Below are 25294 nucleotides of genomic sequence, written 5' to 3'. Positions count from 1 at the left end.
CAGTATAAACACCTAGCGTAGTATGTGATACATATGCAATAGATAATGTTCTCAACTAAACTTTGATTAATATATATCACGCACACATTACAACTGTCCAGATTCTTACATTGCTTCCGACGAGAGCCTAGATTTTGTTAATTAAAAGTATTTTTCTAATATTATAATGTATATGGTAAAGTAAAACCATCTTTATATCCATGTGAATCTAATATTTAAGGCTAAACTGGTTATATCAAAGGGGAATTATTCTCTATATTGCAACCACAATCAGCTTTATGTATTGAAAGAAAATAATTTTTAACCGGTTTAAGCTATTTGTATTATATATTATTAACAACAGCCTGCGTAAAACCTCCAAAAATGTATGGATTTCCATAAATACACAAACACAACAATCCTTTAAGACCCATAGTCAGTCATATCGACTCACCCACATACAAATTAGCCAAACACTTAGTATCAATATTAACCCCTCTCAAGGGGCACACTAGTGCTTATGTTAAAGACTCTTACCACTTTGTGGAAACATTGAGAGATCTCAAATTACTCCACAATGAAACCATGGTGAGTTTTGACATTGCGAACATAAGACATAGACGACACACAAAATCAGCAGTCTGTGAATACACACTAGATAGGCCTAATCACTACATACGCTTTAACGAACCGAAAGTACTTGCGAAAGAAAAAATATTCTTCCCAAGATTGGTACGCGAAGCAATTGAAATAAAAAAAACACCCGAATTTCAATAGAGAAGACGGCCTAAAATTATCAAACACCTGGGATCCAATAATATCCAAATTAAAACCCCAAGACAAACAATCCGCGAAAATAGAGGACACCGTGAGTCACTTCTGCAAAAACCCGTCATCTTTTAGTCGATACCAACTCCGGGGAAATAAATACAGATAACACAACTTTCTCTACATCTGTGATACTTTTGACATTCAACACCTTTTGTCTTCAATCACCGTGACAACGCACACTGTAAAGCACGTCGGAAAAATTTAAATTTATGTAAAATAATTATAAGTTTATAATAATACAAATATTATAATCTGGTAAAAAATTGTTTTCTTTCAATGTGTAAAAGCTATGTTAACCAAAGACAATACTATAGCTTTATGTATTGTCTGAAATACCTTTGATTTGCATCCGTTCTGGTCATTATTGGAAATCATGCTTTTGACTAGTGGGTTATTTGTTATTGTACTAATTGAAAATTATCAAACTGTAAAAAGTTTTATAGAAAAATACTGTGATTTTAATTTAAATAACAGATATGATATTTGCGCCGATACCCGATTTTTTTTAAACTGAATCTATAAAATGCTTGTATCGAATGATCACTTGTCCTCATTTTTTAATTGAAACTCGTTGAAAATATATCAATATTAAAATGTTTGGTAAAGTTTTTAATAATTATTATACCTTTGCTATACTTATTTGCTTGTAGCGAAGTGCGTTTATGATAGGTAAGTTTTGTAGAGCAAAGGGCAAATTTACCTGATATTAAGTGATATTCGTTAACCAAAGTCTCATCTTAAAAGGCCAAAAGTCTGCTCGGAAATACCCTGATGTGGGGCTTCATGCTTTAAAAAAATCTCCTAGCTGCATTAAACACTATTTTACCCATTCATTTTTATTATAAGCAAAGCATACAACATTATTCTTAAAATATAAATATTTCTGTAATCTAACTTAGAAAACTCGTAGTATTTAAAAGTAAATCAACAAAAGACTCATCCATTAGCCAGTATGAAACGAAAAGAACTATTATTTGCATTATTCATAGTTTTTCCGGATGTCATTCTCAGTATGATGCAATCTGCTAAAAGCCTCACTCTCAAGAGGCCGCAACAACTGCCTGAAACAGTGCGTTTCACTCGATTGGAAACGCTGGGTATAGATTTTTGTATTTTAAACGTAAATCCCTAGAAGGTACTCAGTCCTCATTTTTTTATTATAGAAAATACATTTTGCAGTGCTTTACAATATTTTATTCCGGAAAGTCCAAGGTAGCTGAAAATTCAATAAAATTGCTTTGTTCCAGTATAAACTAATCTAATACCTATTGGAACAGGAAAAAGTAGGGATAGTAAAAATAAGATATAATAATTATAATTATATGTTATATTTTATAAGATAATAATAATTATTTGTTTTATTGAAATTGAAAGGTCGAACTTGCATCCCATTTTTAAATTTATTTTGTAAAAATACGTTTAATAAACTTGCAATGTTGCCTTATATACTACATCTTTAAGGCAACGTTGATTCTATGCAGTTATGATATTTATATAAGCACTACAATCTTTTCAGTCTATTAAGTCTATTATCATTGCTAAAAGGCAAGTAGGTGATCAATCTTCTGTGCCTGACACACAACGTCGAATGTTTGGGTCTTGCCGGTTTCCTCGCTATGTTTACCTTCACCGTACGACCGAGTGTTAAATGCGCACATAGAATGTCCATTTGTACAAACTACAACCCCAAGGATGAGAGTCTCGCGCTGCTGAAGTAACTAATCACCTTATATCAAAATAAGACTACGATGACGACGAAATATATATTATATATCTATACAACATGATTAGCTATTATTTTACAGTACATAAGTTTCTTGAACATATTGAAACTACGAATACAGCTTTTTAAGCTTTTTAATTTGAAATAAGAGATATAAGGTATATAAAAATTATATATTTCCCAAATAAAGAGGCCATCTTACTCAAAAAAATAATTATTAAAAAAAACACTTCGATCATTTTTACTTTAGTAAACACAGTTTGGTAAACCTTTCTTTCTATCTTCAGCGCCGTCTGACGCAAAAATACAGCATTGCTGTGGGTGTACCAACTCTAGTCATCAGAGGGAGAGGGGTTCGAGACGCTCTGCTAAGTGATCCAACCGGGGAGAGGTTCCCCTGGCCAGCCCCACCGCTCAACGAGGTGCTAAGGGGCATTCAGCTACAGGGCGAGCAGTCTAAGCTGTATGAAGAATTACCTGCGAATGCTATAAGGGTGTTCTACTTTGCAGCTCATTGGGTAAGTTTTGAAAATATACTCGTGAGGAACATATATATCTAGGAACTGAGTGTATACTGTAACAGTTGGGAATTAAAAACCGTTTTAACTTTTTCATTCTTTTACGTTAATGGCGTTGAATAAATTTATCACAACTCATTTATATCATTTAGCCAACTAACAAAGTCGCATGGGATATACATAGATTTTTGCTCCTCATGAAGGTCCCTGTGAAAGTGATTTCGACAAGTTAGGACATCACGGAATGTCATGCCAAAAAAGTGCAGACCGCTTCTCGAGACATGCCGCACTTAACGATATCATACACCGGTCACTTGCCACTGTCAACGTGCCAAGTCCACTTCAACTGACTGGTATTGCAAGAGACGATGGCAAGAGACCGATCGGAATAAGTTTGATTACATGGGAGATGGGCCGGGTGCTGGTATAGTATGCAATCTGTTCAGACACACACGCTGGCCCCTACCCATCTACATGGAACCAACAGCATAGCTGGTGCGGCTTGTGAAGGGGCTGAAAAAGGTAAAGATATATGATATATGATTTCGTCCCATTCGGTGTCGAGAGCCTTGGTTCGTGGGGTACTAGCGCTATAAGACTTTTTAAGTAAAAAGATTAGTCGATATCACAGGAGACCGAAGAGCTGGTAGACACCTCGGACAAAGAATTAGTCTAGCTATTTTAAGGTGCAATGCTGCCAGTATTTTTGGAACCTTGCCTCAAGGGACTCCTTGTAATAAGTATATAATAAGTCAGTTATTAAGAAAAACACTTTTTGAACGGATTAAAGCTATGTATTATTATTAAAAACTTATAATTTAGAATTATGTAAATAATGATAAGTGTAAAAGCTATTTTATTGCTTTTTGTTATATTAATTTATGTTAGCTGTAGGTTTACTTTATATACGTTGATTATATTAGGTTATATTATTTACTAAAATAAATAGTTTAAATGTATTAAAAGATTGAATTTCTCAAATATTCATCCTCAGTGCCCGCCATGCCGATCGTTTGCGCCGAGTTTATGTTCAACGCTGTCAGCCGTCCGCAAGCGCAGAGCGAAATATGCGAACACTCAGCTTATACTCGTTTCCAGCGATCGGTAAGTAAACATCAATAATGAAAGTAAATTTATTTATATACTTCAATTTATACTGGGTACAGAAATTAATTTTAGCACTTTAGACCATAGGAGAAAGAATCCTCGATTTTATATAAGATGGTGACTGGCATACAGTCCATATCCAACTGTGATCAGCTAGGCAGCAAAAGAAGTTAAATTTCATAATAATACAATTTCTGGAATGTTGGTACCCCTAGGTGTTATATTCTATTGGCAGGTGGCTAATGGATGCTATCACTTGACTCTCGACATCCCTCGGGTTACCAAACACTTGCCCGCGTCCACATGTTTAAGTTCGAGGGGAGCTTACTTATTGAACCACAGTGAATGAGGTTCCTTTGTTGTTAATTTAAAAGTTATATGGCAAACTAGGTGGTGAATTATTTACATACCAAATATATAACATGTGATAAATCAACAACATCGGGAGAAAGAGACTGACGAACTGTAACTCCCTAATGTAAAAAATACGTCACATTTTTGACGTACACATAGTCCACATCCAGTCTATTGGTGCACCTAGGTTCACCTGGGATAACCTACGATATTGGGGATAATCCCACACTTCTGCCACTGACCAACACTACTCTTTTTTACTAAACAGCATTTTCGTTTTGTCTACAAAATATTTTCTTCCTAATTTCCAGTGAGTCAATAATTTACCCGTCATATTTAACTTTCCTCTTAGGTAATTAAATTCGTGTTAAACTTTACAATTGGCCGCCGGAAGTACCGACAAACAAATGAATAACGATTGTTGGGCAAAGTTCCATTTGCAAATTCCTCTTTTTCTTTACTCAGGCAACACAGCCAAACAAGTACGTAGTGTACTTTTAAGTTTATTTTATCTGAAACTCTGTTTTTGCATTTATTTTTTGTTTATAGTTTTTTATCAATTAAAAATGTATTTACTCTACGCAAGAAAGAATAAAAACAAAGTCCATATAAACTAGTCAAAGTCAAGTCAAAAATCATTTATTCATATAGGTAACACAATGTACACTTATGAACGTCAATAAAAAGTAAGTATACATTAAATGCTTCTAATTTTACATTTACTGCCAGTTCTCAAATCAAGGGCGTAGAACGGAAGAGAAGAACTGGCAATAAACTCTCCGCCACTCTTTTTAATCGCCAAGTTTTTATTTGTATTACACAATGTTTGTAAGGAACTAGGTTACATAAAAATTTATTATTTGCACAATATATGGTCGGGCCTTATCGGATAATGCGACCTCTACCAGGTAGAGTAGGAATAAAAAAAATATATATAACTTAGACCTACATATAATATTCCTTTACTTAACTCCTTTGTTACATGTTATGGGACATAGAACATACGAGAACTTCACACCCATCACTGCAAACTATCTAATCGCTTTTTTAGTTAGGGCCTCCTCTGTTCTAAAACAAAATCGAGCGACCCTTAATAACACCCGTTTAAAGGCTAGATCTAGGCTGGACTTAATGACTCAAACCTATCAATTTAAACTTGTACATAATTCATTTATTTTCAAAAAGATTCCAATTAAATGTGAAACTTGCTCATGGTAAAGTCATAAAAATATCTAATCAGTATCCAAGCACACCGTTTTGATCATACCTTATTAAATTTTGATGCCTTTTCAAACTTTCCCGACGTCGTGGAAAAGTTATTGCCAGGTACAAAATTTCTTAGGGCTTTTATTACTTTTCATAAATTTTGCAAGTTTGGATTTATAATTTGTGTATAGATTGAATTTTACTCGTTTAAAGACATAATTAACACATTACAATTTCCTAGTCTTGCTGTAAATACTGAAACAAAGAAAGAAATTTTTATTTCTTATTCTATTTTTAACTTTTTGGAGATTTTCTGTGATATGTCAATGCCACTTTATTGATAAAATTTATACAAAAGATGATTGAATTTCCCACTCGAAATAGTGTAGCTATAGACTTTGTCTGATTATTGCAAATATCTTAAAGATTTCACTGTCATAGAGAATACATAAACAATGATTATGAAACATCAACAAGATAGAATATGTAATTGATAGTCATAAAAAAACAATGTCCGGTCTAAAGCTTAGTCGATATAAATATTTTCACATTGCCATTACATAAAAAAAAATATTTTCACCATAATTGATATTAAATAAAAATGTATTTGCACAACTCACAATTAATAATGCTGCGTTTAAATTTTAAATGCACTCGAGAACGCAACCATTAAGAAATGGCGGGTGTAATGCACGCAAATGTGCACAAAAATTCGTAGCATAGGGTTCGGGAAATATTTTAACTCAACGTATTTCTATAGCAGACTCGTTTATAAATTTAATAATACGCACGATACCTTTAAATTTACCATAGAAGAATCATCACGATGCCAAATAAATAGCAATGTTCTACCACATTTTATGACTAAATACAATAGCGATGTGGTTGCAATATGGGGTATATCTCATGATCGAGCAACGACTTCTTAATCCGATAACAACGTAAGACGTGATATACAGTCGCCCACAAATTGGATCACGGCTCATTTGTCATTTGATACGTGGTCGGAGTCGTACGTAAAGCTTTTGTGCACATGTCTTCATGTAATTCAATTGGTAGAGATTGCATTGTAATAATCCTCGACTCCAATTACAAATTACACTTTATTAAAAGATTGCAATTGACCAATTGAGTCATGAATATACAATTACATATTACTCCTCTGAGCCAAACTGAAATGAATCCATATTTCTTTATTTAACCGGCTTTGTCAATGTATGAACGCTAGCATCCAGTAAAAAAATTAAGTTGTTTATTTAGAAAAACTGAAGTTGGCCTATAATTTCTCAAGCTTGAAGTTTCTTAAGACGTAATGTAACAAAACTTATTGCCCTATCTTACCAAGAATGAGATATCCAGTTTTACGACATTCATACAGTATAAATTCAAAAAACTCTTAACACAAACCGAACGTATTTCTACTGTTATTATCTCAAAACGTATTATTTGAATTTAGTAGTACTTAACATAAGATTACGCGAAATGAAGGTAAACAAACGTTTGAAATATTCATAATCTCATTTAGAGTACGCAAGTTGTGGCGCAGGCGCCTTTACAGCTAGCTCCATACCTTTAGTAGTAATTCCGCACGCGATTTCGATATTGCGGTTTTGTACCACGTACATCCCATAGCTCTACGATAACGGAATAACTAACTTAAAATTGAGGTTAGATGACATAATAATTGGAATCGGCACCTTGTTAGAGAACATAGATCTTAGTTTAATGCAATTGTTTGACATCTATTTCAATTCTAGTATCTACGCCTTTACTCTGTAACTTTTATAAGTTACAGAGTAAAGGCGTAGCGACAGCTCATCTCGGGCTGCTTTGGCGAGCTAGGAAATGAACTTCACACACGTGGGGGTCCTGCGAGACTCGGACCTCGGCTTAACCTTCGAGCGGGATTAAATAGCCTTTAGGTCAGAGGGAAGCTCACTGGAGTGTATGAACAACGAAGTAACGGACCTCGCTCTCCCCGGTAAAAGCGAAAGAGTTACTGAACCCAATATTTTTGTATGCAAGTTGTGTGTAGGTAGTTTTCTCAATATCCGTAGTGGTGATGTCGCGACCTTAGGATTGCGCGGAAAAAAAATTATCTTTATGCATCCGGATTGCTGACAGTGAAGAAGTGATAAGAAGTTGCGGAGGGCTCTGAATACACGATACTACTTGTATCGTCGGGAATCAAAACAAGGACCGTCATTTGCACCTTTATACCTTCTTTAGAGGCTTCTAACGTGTTAATAATTTATTTTATGTAACAGGAGACAAACGGACAGTAGGCTCACCTGATATTAAGTGATAACCCATGGACAAAAATTATGATAAATAATTGCGTTGCGAAAAATAAATTATAAAATATTCAAAAGACAAAATGTTTTTTCTATGAAAAGATGTCATCATTACATTCTAGTGGCAATCAAAACCAATTACCTAGGTACTTGAAATGTATATTTATATTTTGTAACGACATTTTTCAGAAAATATTAAAGGCACTCTAATAAATTAATGAATGACATTGAAACGCAACTTACAGATTAAAAATACCTTTATAATTCAATTGAGATGTGACTGTGGTTTTTACTTATCAAATGTTTGAATGTCTACATAAAGACTTCTTCGGAGGAGTTCTAAAAATTACGTTTTATTAGTGTCTACTATTTTTATTTGTATGGCCCTCTTTGCCTTGAGAAATATTCATCCAGTTTTCTTCGTTATCGTCCATCTTTTTTCTGTAGGTCCAGTCTTTTTAGTTGTTTCAAGTGTCCCGCACTCTAGATATATGACCTGCCCAATTCCATTAAAACCTTACAGCAGCGGACATCGCAGGTTTTATTGCAATATTGACGGAATAATTGTTATCCGAAAATAAATTATTAATATTTTTGAAACAAAATCCCCTTAAAGAAAGGTAAAACCTTTCCAAAAACATTGATTTTTAATAAATAAAAATTAATTACTTTATTGACTTATGTTAACGTTAATTAACGTTATGTTAACCGGAACGATACTTAAAACCGAATAGTAAATATAAAAAGATAACTTAATTTGAATTGTAAATATTTCTCGAAAACAAATGAAATGTGAATGTCAACTGTCACATTTATCGTTGCATCGCTAAACACGGGCGCGCTCATTATTGCAAATTGTATTCTTCGTACGCTGCGGTTGCAATATCACAGTTTATTTACTATTATTTGAATTTAATCTAAAATCTTATGTTTTACTGTTGTAATCGTTTGAGCGTCAATTCTTCCATGAAACTGGTTAAAAGTATTGGAATTGGAATCAATGTACAAATTGTTATTATTAAATGTATTAGTTTTATAAGTCGAAGTGCGTACTCAGTCCACTCTACCGGCCAACAAAAACAATTTTGATTTTCCTGAGAGCAAAAGGTGGTATATTGTCAATAAAAGTTAATAAACACCCAACAAAAAACTCCTACTACGGAAAAAGAAGATGATAAGTCAATAACATGTTTATCAGTATTAAAATTGACATCAATCGAACCTGTCCGAACTATGTCGCATGTACGTATATTCCGTGGCTAGTGGCTGCATCAGCGCAATTCACCCCTTTCCATTAACCCTACCTGTCGCGACTGCGTGACGTCATTCCGAACACAAGCCCCACGCTCGTGGAGCGATGGTCTGATTGATAGCGTTTGGCGAATACAATTTAGATGTAGGTATGTATATGGCCCGTAATCTGTAACTTTCAAACGCGTGGTTTTATTTTATGGCGTTATAAAGAGAAAAATGGAGAGAAGAAAAACGTATAGATAATCCATGACTCCTACTTATTAGTCATGGTCACAACAACACGTGCAGAACATGCAAGCAAGCGCAATTTGTAAACAAAAGAACGAACACAGTCGAGTTTATTGCGGGCTAGGATAATAAAGCGGCAAAATAACGTACACAGCTTCGCAGTTTTTACTAATTTTAGTAACTTAAAAAGTGCTTTATTACTCAAGTGTTGTCGTTATTGAGAGTGGGTGTAATGCTATGTATAGTGTATCATTGTATGGAAGCTAAACCTAACAAAGCCAATTGATTTGGACGCTTTAAATCGAGGGACGTAACATGGAGTTTACTCTGTATATGTCTTGATACCGTTTAATTGATTCATATACAATTAAACGTAATTTGTTCTTGAATTGCAAATCGCTATCACTAGCGCCATGTTTTCATTGTAAACCCCAACTACCTGATAGGCAGACTCGCTTTCATACTTCTGAGATTAAAACCTTTGTACCGTTTTGATTGAAATATTTTCCTTCAGGCATCCTCCTGAATTGAGATACAATCGTGAAACACGAGAAAGGCTTGAAAGGTTTCGGTTCCAACTTATTTCTGTCTCTTTTGAAAGATCTACATACAATAAAAGACCAGACGTAAACGTGAAGAATTAATGCGCAATTCAATGTAGAGAATAAATATTTGTGCTGCTCTATGGGTGTGAAACGTGGAAGGTCTCTAAAGACATCTCGCACCGACTTTATTGATATAAAGTTTACATATAAGGGTTACAATATAAAAAAAGGTAAAAAAGTTTACTCTACTAGGTTTAGACATAGACTCGCAAATAACCTGGAAATATCATGAAAATAAGGTTAGATTAAAATTGTCTCGATTCGCATATGCACTTCGCGAAATTAAAAAAATCCACAGATATGAAAACAGCTTCAGTCACCTACTACGCATATGCAAACTCATGGTTGAGCTATGGTGTAACTATGGGGTAACAGTATAGATGCCATTTCCTAATGTACAAGCCAAAAAAACTTTTGAGAATTTTATTTAATCTAGGAAATACTGACTCATGTAAGCCTCACTTCATTCGGAACAATATCCTTACTTTTCCTAGCACATAAATATGTATATACTGGAAGCATGTACATTTAAAAAAATAGACACTTTAGGAGTCGAGGATCCTACCGTTAGGTTGTAAGAAGCGCACAACAGCCTTTCTCCAGAAAATTATTTGTTACAAACAAAAAAATAAGATGAAATGACACGAGTCGCCGAATACAATGGGTTCGCTTATAAGCGACCTCTTTGAAACAGTGTTAGAGAAAATCTGTCTATCCTAGAGCTAGAAGACCAGCAGTAGATGAGTAGACGCTTCCAATGGAATGCCACTATATGACAGCACCACAGCACAATAAAATAAATAAAACAAAAGTGGAAACATCGATAATACTCTATAATTTTCAAAAAATAATATACGCTAAAGTTTACAAAAGATTAAAATTGTATAAAATAGAAAGAATATTTGAATGATGTCGCAAAATTTAAATGACAAGAAATTTAATTTTGTAAAAAAGGGTCAGCCGCCTCTAGGCCTTTTGATTGCGATTTCATTTAAAAGAGCAAAAATGATGTTCTGCAATTATTCATCTGCGACTCATCAATTCATATTCTTTTATTCAAACTGATCTTTAATTAATTTTAAAAGGACTATCGAAATCAATTTCAACTCATACCGAATCAAATTCAATAGAATTTGATAAATTGTCTGAAAAATAAGAATTATTAATTGGATTAATTGTAAGTTTAGCTATTACAAACAGCTAGTATATATAAGATGGGCTGAAACGTTCGTAGGCTGACACATACATACATACATGGCGTTATAGTATTAAATTAATTGTTAGCCTTAACCTACAAAAGACACGTGTATAAATTTAACCACTGTTGTAATATTAGTTTGTGAGATATAGTAGTTAGGATAGTTTTTTTGGATCATAAGGAACTCAGGGTAATAAAAAAACATTTGTTTTTGGCGAAAAAAGGACTATAGAAGACAAGGCTTAGCTTGATAAACATTATTCACACTGCACCAGGAAAATTAACCCTTATTTGCTGAGTTTAAACGAGACAAAATTATCACGGAGGACGATGCACGCAGTAAACAGTCCAAAGAGGCTGTTACCGACAAAAACATGACAAATTTCCACACAATAATTAAATAATTTGGATAACCGAAAAATGAAGTTGATTAAATCCGATTTGTCCCTCGCCGTCTTTTTTCTGTTCTCAGGCCTGATGAGAATTCTCGCTGGACAGAAATTTTGCGCTGATAAAGAGGTAATCGACGAAACTGAAGCCTATCTTGAGGCTAAAGGTAAATCGTACTACAAAAATGATATCGAAAGATTGTAGGACTTGTAAACGTTTGTATCGCTCTCGAATATGAGAATAATGAAATCAAATTCTACAGAAAAAAATAGGTTTTCTATGTAAGCCTACAAACATTTTAGTCCTGTTAGCTATGTATTTTTATTTCATGATTGATATAAGAAAGTATGGATGGTGTTTAAATACTGAAATTATGTGTATTATGTTTTACGCCATTCGTATTGCCTTCTTCGCCAGAGTACACTATTTACGCAGGATAACATTTTACTTTTCATTAAATGAAAAATGCTATTAGTGTCGAAACCCCTACAAACAATTACCTTAAAGGAATTTTTTATAGCCAAATAAGGTGCAGAAAAATTATTTAAAACGTTTTTGCCTCTGGTGAACACTTACTATTTTGAAGCTTACAAACAAATACATTTTCCTGATATGAATGTAATATATATTACAATAACAATAACAGCTTTAAACAGGCATAATTATAGTAGTCGAAAATATTTGAAAACAACTAATTTTGAAAAAATATTTAGTTTATAACCACGGCTTTAATATTTGTTTTCAGGAAAAATATAACCAGAGAGCCTGATTAAAATAAAAAATACATTTGTATAACGAAGTAACTGATGTATAGCAGAATTTATCGTTTCAATAAAGTAGGGTCACGCCGGGTAAAGCCGAATTACAATATGACCTTTTTTATTACCTATTTACCCGGATTTTATGTACATTCTTGATTGAGCCTTTCAAGAATTGGTTTATTAGGACTTAAACCATACTTCTGTGACATAAATCTCTTTGGAAATAACATTTTACACATTTAGTGTAATAGATCCAAGCAAGCGCAATATTTAAAAAAGTTTTTCATCACCTATCTAGAGATTACCATCTTCCTGATACATTCATCAGCTCTTAATTTACCTTACAATGTACAATTGATTACATATGTTCGCCTATTTATGAGTTGGAAAATGACTAAACAAGTCAATAATTGTTTTGAGAGTAAATACAATCTTTTGTACTTCCTACATTTCCTCCCAATGTTGCCAATCCTATAACACGGAATCAATCTATCGCGTTGTAGGAGTATTCTCGCAGGTGCTTGTATGACCCTAAATAACGCGTTATGTACAAATGATACACGTTTAACTGTTCTCGTTTAAAGGGGATTCAAATCTGATATAACAAAAACTATGTTATGAAGGAAATAAATACGTACAATTGTCACAGTATGGAAATCTCGTATAACTGAAATCGCGTAATATGAAAATGCGTTGTAAGAGCACCGTGTTATAAGGAAATTGTAGTTTCATTAATAACACAATTTGTTAAACGACTCATATGCAGCTTAAAGAAAGAGATAGACGGATTAAATTCTCAGTCTTGTCTTAATACTTTGTCAAAATTTTGAGGTTAGTCAAAAAAAATTGTCGCTGAAAACCTAAACCGTTACTTACTTTAACATGCTAGTTGGGTCGATAGCGAAAGTAAACTGTAGTTGTATTGCACTATATATTTATATGTAAGCAGTGTTATAGGCAGTGGTTACACTTACTCGTCCGATATAGGAAAACATCCTGAAACATCGGGCATGCCTGGGGACCAATTGATAATATTATATTATAAAGAGGTAATGTTTAAAGATTGTAAATGGTAATATGTGGATCTTCTTAGCTGATTAAAACTCGTTAGAAAGCCACGTTATTTGTGTTATAGGCAAAAATGAAAAGACATTTATGTAGTAGACGAAAACAGTGAAACGTAAAAGTTTCCTACAAACACTCCCTTAACGGCGAAAGATATAGAGCTTGATAATATCTACAAAAAAGTCAGGGACAGCATGTCGAACTTTAATATTAATAAAAACGTGTTTCTTGCCGCGTCTTAAAAACTACTGCACGTATTTATTGCGTTTTAGCAATATCTACAATGATTAATGAGGAAGGCTTAGGTATATAATGCAAAGTATAAAGGTAATGGTTATCCGTGGGATGCCAGGGCGGTAGTTCAACACACAAATAAATTATTTTTCTTGCAACTCACATACATAAAATTTCAATACGAAAATATTCCCGACTCAATCCCACTATCTGCGACACTATTGAATAACTTTTCCGCCATAACTTATATCTTTATGATTTTCATGTTATAAGCTTATCAGGGTCTCATAGCCCCCGCCCTAATGGCGGGAGATTTATGGCGGGAAACGTATCTGCCATTACATTCTCGTAGATTTGCTGCCAAAAATATTGTAGCCCGAGTGGCTGGGAAATCCTTTGTTCCGCGCCGTAGCCTTCTCGATGTAGAAGAAATGTTTTACTACACTATACTATGTTTGAATTTTATTTATTTCGTTCCTTCGTAGTTAATTGCGACTTTGATAAATATTTGTATAGATATTGGTATCTTGGGTAACATACTTGTAGTACGAGTATGAAAGCGTTTCACTACTACTACATTTAAATAAAACTCGTATACACAAACGTAAACGAGTGCATAAACAAATATACAAGCTCATTAAAATGTTTACTAGTCTCAGAAACCAAAGAGAATATTGTGGTTTCTGCGCCAATCTTAACATCAATCACTACTGTGTGTTAGACATAAATTAGTAGGTCAATTTTTTTTTAATTTCAAAATTTGATGATATATTTATAAGGTAATAATATATTTTATTTTTTATTATTTCTTACGGTTAGTTACTGATTTTTGTTATATTTATTTATGTTAGCTGTAGGATTACTTTATATAAGTTGGTTACTAAATAAATTTATTAATTATTATTATTATTACTATGTAGTATATTACTCTTATCTTGTAACGACAATTTGATTTAGATATACTATTTAAATTTTTAGGCCAATTCATAGGTAACAAAAACAATAACGGAAAACCAATAATGTATTTGAAATAAAATAAACACAATGTGAATTCTAGACCCATTTTATAATCTTTATGGCATAAAAATGTATTGTGAACAACTTTTTCCATCAGCCGTGCAAAGCTGTTGACTATAACAGATAGGCAAAGTCAAGGCAAATTTTCATTATCAGATTAACTTTTTGAGCATTAAGAATTGTATTCTTAATTTAATTAACAAGAAAGCCTTTATAACTATATAAAATAAAATAAAAATGTTTTTATTAATTGCACTTTAAAGTATAAGATTTGTTAACCCTTTTTTTACTGTTTACATCTTAATAATTAACATCAATTTTTTTTTAATGTTTACAACGTCTTAATAATCACAAAAGTTTCGAGAGATTATAAGTAAATTACGAAAAATTTATGTAACTTCATCATAATTAAAGACCAGAAACTGTATTGAAAGCCCAATAAAAAAATACAGACAATATTCACGTATATACCAGACGATTTACGCAACTTCCAAATTGGCCAGAACTTACACAATTCACCCTCAACCAATTTCAACGGAAAAACAAATTGCTGTGCTCGAATAACAAACTACTTACAACGATTATAAAGTTTTTCATTATAATTTACGAACGAGCACTCATAACTTTCGTCGTTACAACAAATAGGGAAATACTAAAAAAAGCCGTTTTTTTAATAATGTTGATGTTCCTATACGAAAAAGCGTATAAGGGTATATAAAAAAAACGTTTGTCTGTAGAGTCGGTTTACTGACGATAAGAAAATACTGATGGAATGGTTGCTTTTTCAAAAGAAAATTTCAATTTTATTTGTTTGATAGATATGTTGTATGGATATAGAGAAGTAGGTAAATGGAAATGACAATTGAATTGATCAAGTTACATTTATTTGTACGCATAAATATAATTATGTCAATTATTTTTTTCATCGCTCACTCGACTAGGAGAGAGACATGTCGGACGCCGCCGAACGCGCAGGAGGATTGTGCCTATTGTCTCTAGTTCCGCGCTCTTGCTTGCACTTCAAGCCTTAAATGGAACGCCTCAGAGCGAGGTAACGCCGCATGAGCCATGTTCTTCGTGCGTGCAGCCGGCTCCATCGAATTATAAGACGTTGTCAATTCAATAGGGATAATATATGTATAAGAGATTCCTTTCTTTCCAGAGAGAAAGAGTTCCTTTCAGACGTCCCATTTGACTTTCTTCCATAAGCGCACCACCACTTTATAGAACCAGCTGCCCTTCCACGTAATTCCGATAGTCGTATATTAGGGACCTTCAAGAAAAGAGCGTACTCTGCTTCAGAATAAGGAGAGTCTTCAAACTGTGCATCGTAATGCACTTGCAAGACGATAATAACTTTTTTGTGACTTGCCTGCTCTATTTACGCCATTTCAATTATTCTTTAATATGGCAATTAAAACCAAAAGTTCTGAATTCTATTCTCGGTGATGAATTAAATCTTTCCGGTCCAGCCGGCTGCCTTACAAGAATAGGAACTAAACAGACGCTTTGTGTCATACGAATCATTATATAGCAACCAATATCTATCTCATACCTGAACACTGCTGTACATGTCGAATCTGAATCTGGTAATGGTATTATCTACTCTAATGGGATAACTTTGTGGTCAAACTAACTTCGCATGTTAAAACTTTGCGATACGGATAATATCGAAAGTAATAATGATGGGATAAAGCAAACCGTATTTCTGTTGAACGGGTCCCTGACATAGTTATCATCGTATTGTCTTTTATTAACATAACTTTTACACATTTAAAGAAAACACTATTTCAACGGATTGAAGCTATATATTATTATAAACTTATAATTATTTTACATATTTTTAAAATTTTCCGACGTTTCGCGTGCTTTACAGTGATATCACTATATATACGCATAGCTTCAATCCTTTGAAAAAGTATTTTCTTTAAATAGTTACCATTGTTGAATTGTATGGAGTGTACTGAGCAGTCTTTTTAATAGTAAGAAATCTTGACAGATAATAGTCGATGGTTATAAAAATATTTAACCTACCTACATTAATATAATAAAGATTAATATTTGTTTACTTAAAAAGTAAAGGCCTCCTTCAAAGTAATTTGCACTTATTTAATTTCTCGGTTAGAAAAGAATACTTATTATTTCCTTTACCACATATAAGAATTGTCGCTTTGGTTCACCATAAGTATTACCAATAATATTTAACAATTATACGAACGTTGTAAGATATAGTTTTCAAATGAGGTTACAAATACTATAAATGAAAATGGAGGTTCATTCGCCCAAAGAGACTTCAGATAAACGCTTTCAGTTAGAAACACTTTGGACAGAACTTCAACCCAAAAACTAGCGGACCCAACAGATGTTGTCCTGTCTTAACTATGAATATTGACAGTATTGTCTTTTGTTAAAATAGCTTTTACACATTAAGAAAAACACTTTTTGAACGGATTAAAGCTATGTATTATTCTTAAAACTTATAGATAGCTTTTTTCCGACGTTTCGCGTTCTTTTCATCGCGGATTGTTTGTCTTCGGGTTTTAATTTGGATATTATTGGATCCCAGGTGTTTGATAATTTTAGGCCGTCTTCTCTATTGAAATTGGAGTGTTTTTTTTTCGGCTATTTCAATGGCTTCGCGTCATCATACATAGCTTTAATCCGTTCAAAAAGTGTTTTTCTTAATATGAATATTGATTTCAAATTGGTATAACTAAAAAAAGATTTCTGAAACAAAGTGTTTATTATTCTGATGCTTTATGATATACAACATTTGTTTGTTTTTCTGGCGCGTATAATAGTTTTGTTGGTATTCCGACACGGGAACAGGCGACATATCACGGCCATGAGAAAAACATGGATTTTCAAGATTAATGCTACATACAATTAGCAACTTTAAGTATTTCATATGTATTTTGTCAATATATTAACACTGATCAAAGCATTTGTTTTAAACGATATTCATTTTTCTTACATCATCTTTGACGATATTTGCAGAACGCAATGTTATGTCAAACGCCATAAGGTTACATGAAAAGAGATTGAATTGTAAAGGTGACCTGCACTGAAAAAAAATGCTATCGTAACAAAAGTATTCTTAAATTTTCCGCGCTATTTTCTTAATTTTTTCTTTCATAAGAACCTTCTCCTGACAATAACAAAAACAACAAAATGAATTATCAAAATCGGTCAAGCCGTTCACGCGAGATGCGGTGACCAAGCATAATAGGGATTAATTTTTATATATATAGGTAGATTACCGTGAGTTCATATTTCAAATATGACGGACGGAAGAAACTCACTCTTCAAATAAAATCCGAGGTGCCAATTCATATGACCACTGTCAAAGTTTAAAGGAATATGAGGGTTACTCACCGGTTTATATCCTATCGAAAAATCAAAATACGTTTATTCAGTTTAGATGGGTCTTAGCGCATGCTTATGAATGTCAAAAACGTTTACAAAATTCGTGAAAGAAGAGCAAGTGCTTCGCCATCCGTTCGCAAAACTACCAGGAGTTAAATATGAGGGTTACTCACCGGTTTATGTCCTACCGAAAAATCAAAATACGCTTATTCAGTTTAGATGGGTCTTAGCGCATGCTTATGAATGTCAAAAACGTTTACAAAATTCGTGAAAGAAGAGCAAGTGCTTCGCCATCCGTTCGCAAAACTACCAGGAGTTAAATATGAGGGTTACTCACCGGTTTATGTCCTACCGAAAAATCAAAATCAAAATACGCTTATTCAGTTTAGATGGGTCTTAGCACATGCTTATGAATGTCAAAAACGTTTACAAAATTCGTGAAAGAAGAGCAAGTGCTTCGCCATCCGTTCGCTTAACTACCAGGAGGGCTTTAATCTAAAAAAAACGGGCCAGAGAAGAAACTCAAACAAGAAACTCACTTCAAAGAAAAATGTCATAAACCACAACGTCATGAAAGTTACATAAGTAATAAATCTGTGTTTTGAATCTGTTTAAAGGCAGTTCTAATATTTTACTAGGAATCGTGTTATAGCAGCGTATACTTATAAAAAATCCTATTTCGCAATCACAGATCAGAACAATCATTCAAGCGTACAGTAGCATCAGTAACCGCGGGGGGGGCCTTAGCTGTGCCCTGGTCAGCGACTGAAGCACGAACTGCGTTACCTGCTGCTCTCGGAGTGGCTGGTATCCCTGCGCTGGTTATCACTGATGCTGTCGGAAAATTACTGACGTCAAATGGCAGGCAGCATCTCGCTGCTGATCCTACAGGCTTGGTGAGTTGCAATACGCAACATACCTTTATAAATAACAAAACTCATTATATTATGAGTTTCATAATTTAGAAATATTTAAAAAGATGCTATTTTAGTTTTATTGGCTTAGTTCATATGGCTGTATTTTTAGCCCTACCAACTTCGCTATTCGGTAATTCATAGATAAATTAAAATAATTTGTATTATTATTCAGCCAGATTTCAGATTTCCTGATTTACTACGATCACTGTATTGATAAAATATGAGTGTAATACATACAACTCATATGTTGAAATATCAACTATGTTGATCGAAATGTCTATTCCCCGCTTTAATGCAGCTCGAAGCTTTTGTTTTTAAATTTGACGATTAGAAACAGGGTTTTAACCCATTTGTTTACGTACAGATCTTACAATCTAATAAGTATGGACAAGCTTTTTGTTTATGCGTACATAAATAAAATAATATATAAAAACAACACAAAAAAAAAATTGATTTTTTTTCGTATAAAATACGATTAAAATCTTGCAGAATTTCCCGTGGGGCCAACGGGCGGTGTCCGTGTTGACGGAACAGGCATTGTTGAAGATGGCGCGGCATCCAGCAGTGGTTTTATTTATCGGTAAGAAGCTTGTCTTGATTAATTTCATGGTATTGTTTGGTATGAAACATTAGAGGTAATTTAATTTGTAAATGAAATAGGATAATGTAATCCTGTCAAAATTGCAGGAAATCTTTGAATACTTTAGAACTAAAATTTTATTTAGCCGCAGTATTATTAGATTAATCAGGTTATTTGCTTTTCACACTAACCATATATGTAATAAGGAATTTCTAACATAATAAAGAGTCGGAAATCAATAAATATAAATTCACGATACTCACATATATTATTGTTAATAATAACAACATAGTTTGTTTTTTCAGTACAATGAGATGTGTATTTATCAAATAATAATATTTGCTCATCGTCATTCTTTGTTAAGTTTGTGAAATCCCACATCCCTGCTGGAACTACTCATTGATAAGAAATAAGAGTATTTTTGTTTTAGCCTTTTCGTTGACCTCTGTGATTTTTTGGAGGTCCTAAGTTCGATTTCGTCGAAACAATATAAGGTTTGAGACGAAAGGTAAATTGGATTGAACAGTTAATTTCAATGAGAAGAAATGCAGATAGTATTGTCTTTTGTTAACATAGCTTTTACACATTAAGTAAACACTTTTTAAACGGATTGAAGCTATGTATTATTATTATAAACTTATAATTTATTTATTTAATAGTAATGCAGATGTTAGGACACCGGTCAGACCACTTTGGCGGTTACGGGACTTATTGCACTAGACTAAAGCATTGGCGTTATTAATTATATTAACAGTGCTAAACGCGTCTGCTTATGTGAATTTTCTATTAAATGTCTTGTAATAAATAAAAAATAATTCGTTCTTTTAAATTACAGACGACGAGGACTCCGAAATCGAATTCGCCGAATCAGTACTAATGCCGGCAGCGGACTCATACTACGAAGAATGCAGCATCCAATATCCCGGCTTTTGTCCCTATCAAAACTCTTCCGACGACGAGAGTATGGACTTCGATTATTCCACAACAAAATCGTCCAAAATCAAGAAGAAATCGTTCAAACACGTAATGTTTTTTATAGGCATAGACGGATCGGATAGTGCTGATATGATCAGGGAACATATAGGCTTAGACGACGCGGTGCCCATGTTAACAGCTATCGATTTTCCAAAACAACGCATGGTGACCATGAAGTTTGGGGACGAAATTACCACAGATTCAGTACAGAATTTTGTCGATGCGTTCTTAAGTGGCAACGCCGAGTTTAAGCCTTTGAAACCCTATAGTGATAAATGTTAGAGTTAGTTACAGTTGCCATTCAATTGTTTAAGTTTAGTAAGTAGTTCTGAATGCGGCCACGGAGCGCTGATTAGGTTTTTATGATTGTTTGTAGTCTGTGCGGAAAGGCAACCGGTGTGGCCGTAGCGTGAACTCATGTTTTTATTTATATTTATTCACAAATATTTTTTTTTTCATAATAACTATCAAGATGATTACTATCGGACTATAATGACAAAATACTCCGGTCACCATAAAAAAGGTAATTTATCAGTGATGTGACCTCAAATCCCAGGACGGTTCTCTTTCCGACTTTTAGCCACAAAATTCCCGAAGCTCGAATTCTGTAAAATATCTATGACGTTATATTGGACGATTGATATGTTTACCTTGAGATAAATTGTTTATAGTGACATTGACATAGACATTGAATCAATTAATAGTTTTAGTAATTTAAATTAATTACTGAACGATACACATTATTTATCGTTACTCCAAAATTAAATGGTTATTCACCCATATATATTATTGAATGGGATTGTACGAAACAAACCACGATACCAATAGTTGTACCCTGTTAAAAATACATGAAAACATCTCGGCAGATACAAGCTTTAATTAGACCGTGAGACATGACTAAAGTAATGTGTTACTTCGTTTCTCGTGTGTTCACGCTAGACGCAGGCTAGCCACTTGTAAGTGTATTTTTCACATCTGACGAATAATCTGATGTAGTAAAAATACACGTTGATGTATTAGATTTTTTCGTAATCGGTTAAAAATGGCCTTAACATTACAATCTTTCGTCAATTTATGGTATTTTATCAAAACAACTTAAATAAATAGGATAAGTTATTTAACAACGTAATTTCTGCCTAATAAACCTTCTTTAGTATGAAAATAGCACCTAATAGATCATTTGTCAAGTAGTGTTTTTACAAGTGTAGATTTTGTAGATTTTTACCTTATGGCAATTCTAGTATTATTATTTTTGTATCTGTGATCATCTTATACTAATTAGTTATTATTGTAGTTGTTTATTTGAAATAAATTGCGTAATTATTGAAGTAATAAACAATATACTCATTCCATACCGTGTTTTTTTTAATTTCTAGCCACAAAAAATCACGGTGGCAAGTGTTTTAAATTTTCAGAGCAACATTTTTAAGATTTGAAAGCCATAAACTGAGATTTGGAAACGAAACTTATGCGAACTGTGACACCGTTCAAACCCATATGTCACAATCCTATATATTTGTATGATAAAATTCAGAGCTTTGAGCGCAAATTAAGTAAAGTTTTGTAAATTATTATTTATTTATTAGAAATCTTACTGGTAACATTTTTTAAATATTATGGCAATAGTTTTGACTTTATGCCAGTTTCAAGTAAAGATTGGGAAACTACACGCGAGAAAAAATAAACAAAAACATCAAAAGTTAACAAAGGGATAAGCTAGTTCTGCTTTTAAAAAATACCAAATGTTATAGGATGGAGAGCAGTCCCGTCGTCAGGTGAACTTTGTATACGTTGAACATCTATTAAATAAGGAGAAACATCAGTAGGAACATGTTGAGTACGGCTAATCGAACGGGAATCTGTAATGGTTACTGTAGCTTTAGTGTTATTTGAATTTTCCGTGTAAGATGTTGATGGTTGAGAGGATGTGTTATGTGAATTATTATTATTTTGCGAGTGTTGAGATGAGATATAGGTTAAGAAGTAACCTTTTTGATTAAAATAGACTCTTATATATTGCTATCTTTCGCACTGACAAAAATCACCGCTAGGACCACTACCTTTATTTTTCTTAATTTTCGTACACTGCCGACAAAGGCGCATATGAGTTCGTTTGCGACTTCACATGTCTCAGATGATACCGAACAATCCGTATCCATTTTGTCCAAGTCATCTTGTGAACAAGCATTTGATCCCACAGGGAGATTCAGGCCAACATCTCCCATCGCCAAAATCGGGGGGGCTCGTTCATACAATATTTACAGAATTTACAATAACTTACCAATTACACGATGCCACTATACATAAACAGATGTAAAGATTACATCCGTATAATACAAAAATTAAAAATACCAGCTTATCCTCGGCGTTTTAACTAATACAATTAAATTAAATTTTGAGCACCACGTCTACCATGAACGAATTTCCCGCGCTTTTCCACAGCTAACATACATATTTTAAACAATACACTTACACAATATACAAAGCAAAGACAGATTACATAGATAAACAATATATATGAAACAGAAAATAATCATAAGTAGTATATTACAGTATTATTAATCAATGTAAAGTTTTTGTAATTCACCAATAAATTAGTTAGAAATAGATGAGTGAAGTTCGCGTATTTAATAATAGAACATTTATCCCAAGACATTATATTTTTAAAACAGGACTAGAAATACCTAAATATATATTTTGGTTTTGTGTTCTATTTTAGTTATTTCTTAAAACACAACTAATTTCCACAAATCTCGATACTTAAAATGGCGATATTAAGTAACACGAACTTAAACTTTTTACTATGTCGAAACATAAACTAAAATGTTTCTCTTTTTTCAAATGAAATTGTTCATTAGAAAGAAAGAGTCAAACTATTTGCAGAAAAGAATCCTTTAATAGAACGCTGGAAATTTTATTAATCAATCAACAACAACAATTTATCCTTTACGCAATACGCAGTATTTAATGACATTAGATTAACGTATATTTTATCTGTACGTTTTATAGTTTATGTCCACGGTTGTTCACTTAAAGTCTATGGTTCCAAGCATAGCTAGAAGCCTTGCGTTCTTAATTTAACCGACGCCATTATTGTGAAATAAAATTAGTTTTCTCATTTCACGTGTTAATACGAAATAGTATTGTTAATTTCTTGTTGGTTTTATATTCCAACCCCAAGATATGGCAGATAACGACGATCTTCTCGACTACGAAGACGAAGAGCAGGCAGATCAGCAAACAGCCGACGGAGCATCCGAAGCGGCGCCAAAAAAAGAGGTTAAAGGGTCCTATGTATCTATTCATAGCTCTGGCTTCAGAGATTTCCTGCTAAAACCGGAAATTTTACGAGCTATAGTAGATTGCGGCTTTGAACATCCGTCTGAAGTGCAACATGAGTGTATTCCCCAGGCCGTTCTTGGTATGGACATCTTGTGCCAAGCGAAATCCGGTATGGGTAAGACGGCTGTGTTTGTATTGGCAACGCTGCAACAACTCGAACCATCAGAGAATCATGTCTATGTTCTTGTTATGTGTCACACCAGGGAACTGGCATTCCAGATCAGCAAAGAGTATGAACGTTTCTCAAAATATATGGCTGGAGTTAAAGTGTCAGTATTTTTTGGTGGGATGCCAATTCAAAAAGATGAAGAAGTGCTTAAAACTGCTTGCCCTCATATAGTTGTGGGAACTCCTGGACGAATCCTTGCTTTAGTCAATAGCAAGAAGCTGAATTTAAAGCATTTGAAACACTTCATTCTTGATGAATGTGATAAAATGTTGGAGTCTCTTGACATGAGACGAGATGTTCAGGAGATATTTAGAAATACTCCTCATGGAAAGCAAGTTATGATGTTTTCAGCTACTCTAAGTAAAGAGATACGCCCTGTGTGCAAGAAATTCATGCAGGATCCTATGGAAGTGTATGTTGACGATGAAGCTAAACTGACTCTGCATGGACTTCAGCAACATTATGTCAAACTTAAGGAGAATGAGAAGAACAAGAAACTCTTTGAATTACTTGATGTTTTAGAGTTTAATCAAGTAGTGATTTTTGTAAAATCTGTGCAAAGATGTATTGCATTAGCACAGTTGCTAACTGATCAAAATTTCCCAGCTATTGGAATTCACAGAAACATGTCTCAAGATGAACGTCTCTCTCGCTACCAGCAATTTAAAGACTTCCAGAAAAGGATATTAGTGGCAACAAATCTATTTGGTCGAGGTATGGATATTGAACGAGTAAATATCGTGTTCAATTATGACATGCCTGAAGATTCTGATACTTACCTACATAGAGTGGCTCGGGCTGGTCGATTTGGTACAAAAGGCTTGGCAATAACTATGGTTTCTGATGAAAATGATGCAAAGATCCTTAATGAAGTTCAAGATCGTTTTGATGTTAATATCACTGAATTACCAGAGGAGATAGAACTGTCAACTTATATAGAGGGACGATAAATTACAACATCCAGCATTAATTTAAGTAATTCTAAGCTAGTTATAAAACATTACCATGTGTCTTAATATCTGTTTGAATAAAAAGTTTGATCATCAATAATGAATAAACTGACATTTGGTATTTTGCTTCTGTGGTTTGTTTTAGTCATGTTCTTGTAAAATCACTAGAAAACTTTTTAATGCAGTAAGAGTTCAACACTACCACTGGAAGAAATATTCATGGTGCTTGGG

At 33.6% G+C, this 25294-nt stretch overlaps 2 protein-coding genes across 2 annotated transcripts in view; both read left to right on the top strand.

The window, feature by feature from the left end:
* LOC123713794 (nucleoredoxin-like) overlaps nt 1–21848 on the top strand; it is a 35838-nt gene extending 13990 nt beyond the window's left edge. The window contains exons 2-6 of the mRNA XM_045667650.1: nt 2821–3051; nt 4046–4155; nt 18822–19026; nt 19537–19627; nt 20463–21848. Of these exons, the coding sequence (XP_045523606.1) occupies nt 2821–3051; nt 4046–4155; nt 18822–19026; nt 19537–19627; nt 20463–20884 (1059 nt within the window). The 3' untranslated portion in view covers nt 20885–21848. The remainder of the gene's footprint in view (nt 1–2820; nt 3052–4045; nt 4156–18821; nt 19027–19536; nt 19628–20462) is intronic.
* A 1782-nt stretch (nt 21849–23630) lies between these two features.
* Nucleotides 23631–25189, top strand: LOC123713041 (ATP-dependent RNA helicase WM6). The gene has a single exon (XM_045666523.1). The coding sequence runs from the start codon at nt 23786–23788 to the stop codon at nt 25061–25063; it is 1278 nt and encodes a 425-aa protein (XP_045522479.1). The 5' UTR covers nt 23631–23785; the 3' UTR covers nt 25064–25189.
* The last annotated feature ends 105 nt before the right edge of the window (nt 25190–25294 follow it).

This window comes from Pieris brassicae, chromosome 8, assembly GCF_905147105.1.
Source record: "Pieris brassicae chromosome 8, ilPieBrab1.1, whole genome shotgun sequence".
Taxonomy (NCBI): domain Eukaryota; kingdom Metazoa; phylum Arthropoda; class Insecta; order Lepidoptera; family Pieridae; genus Pieris; species Pieris brassicae.
The sequence above is the reverse complement of the archived record's forward strand: the minus strand, read 5'-3'. Positions and strand labels throughout refer to the sequence as shown.

Coding starts and splice junctions, on each gene's coding strand:
- LOC123713041 (XM_045666523.1), top strand. CDS start 23,786: ATGGCAGATAACGACGATCTTCTCGACTACGAAGACGAAGAGCAGGCA.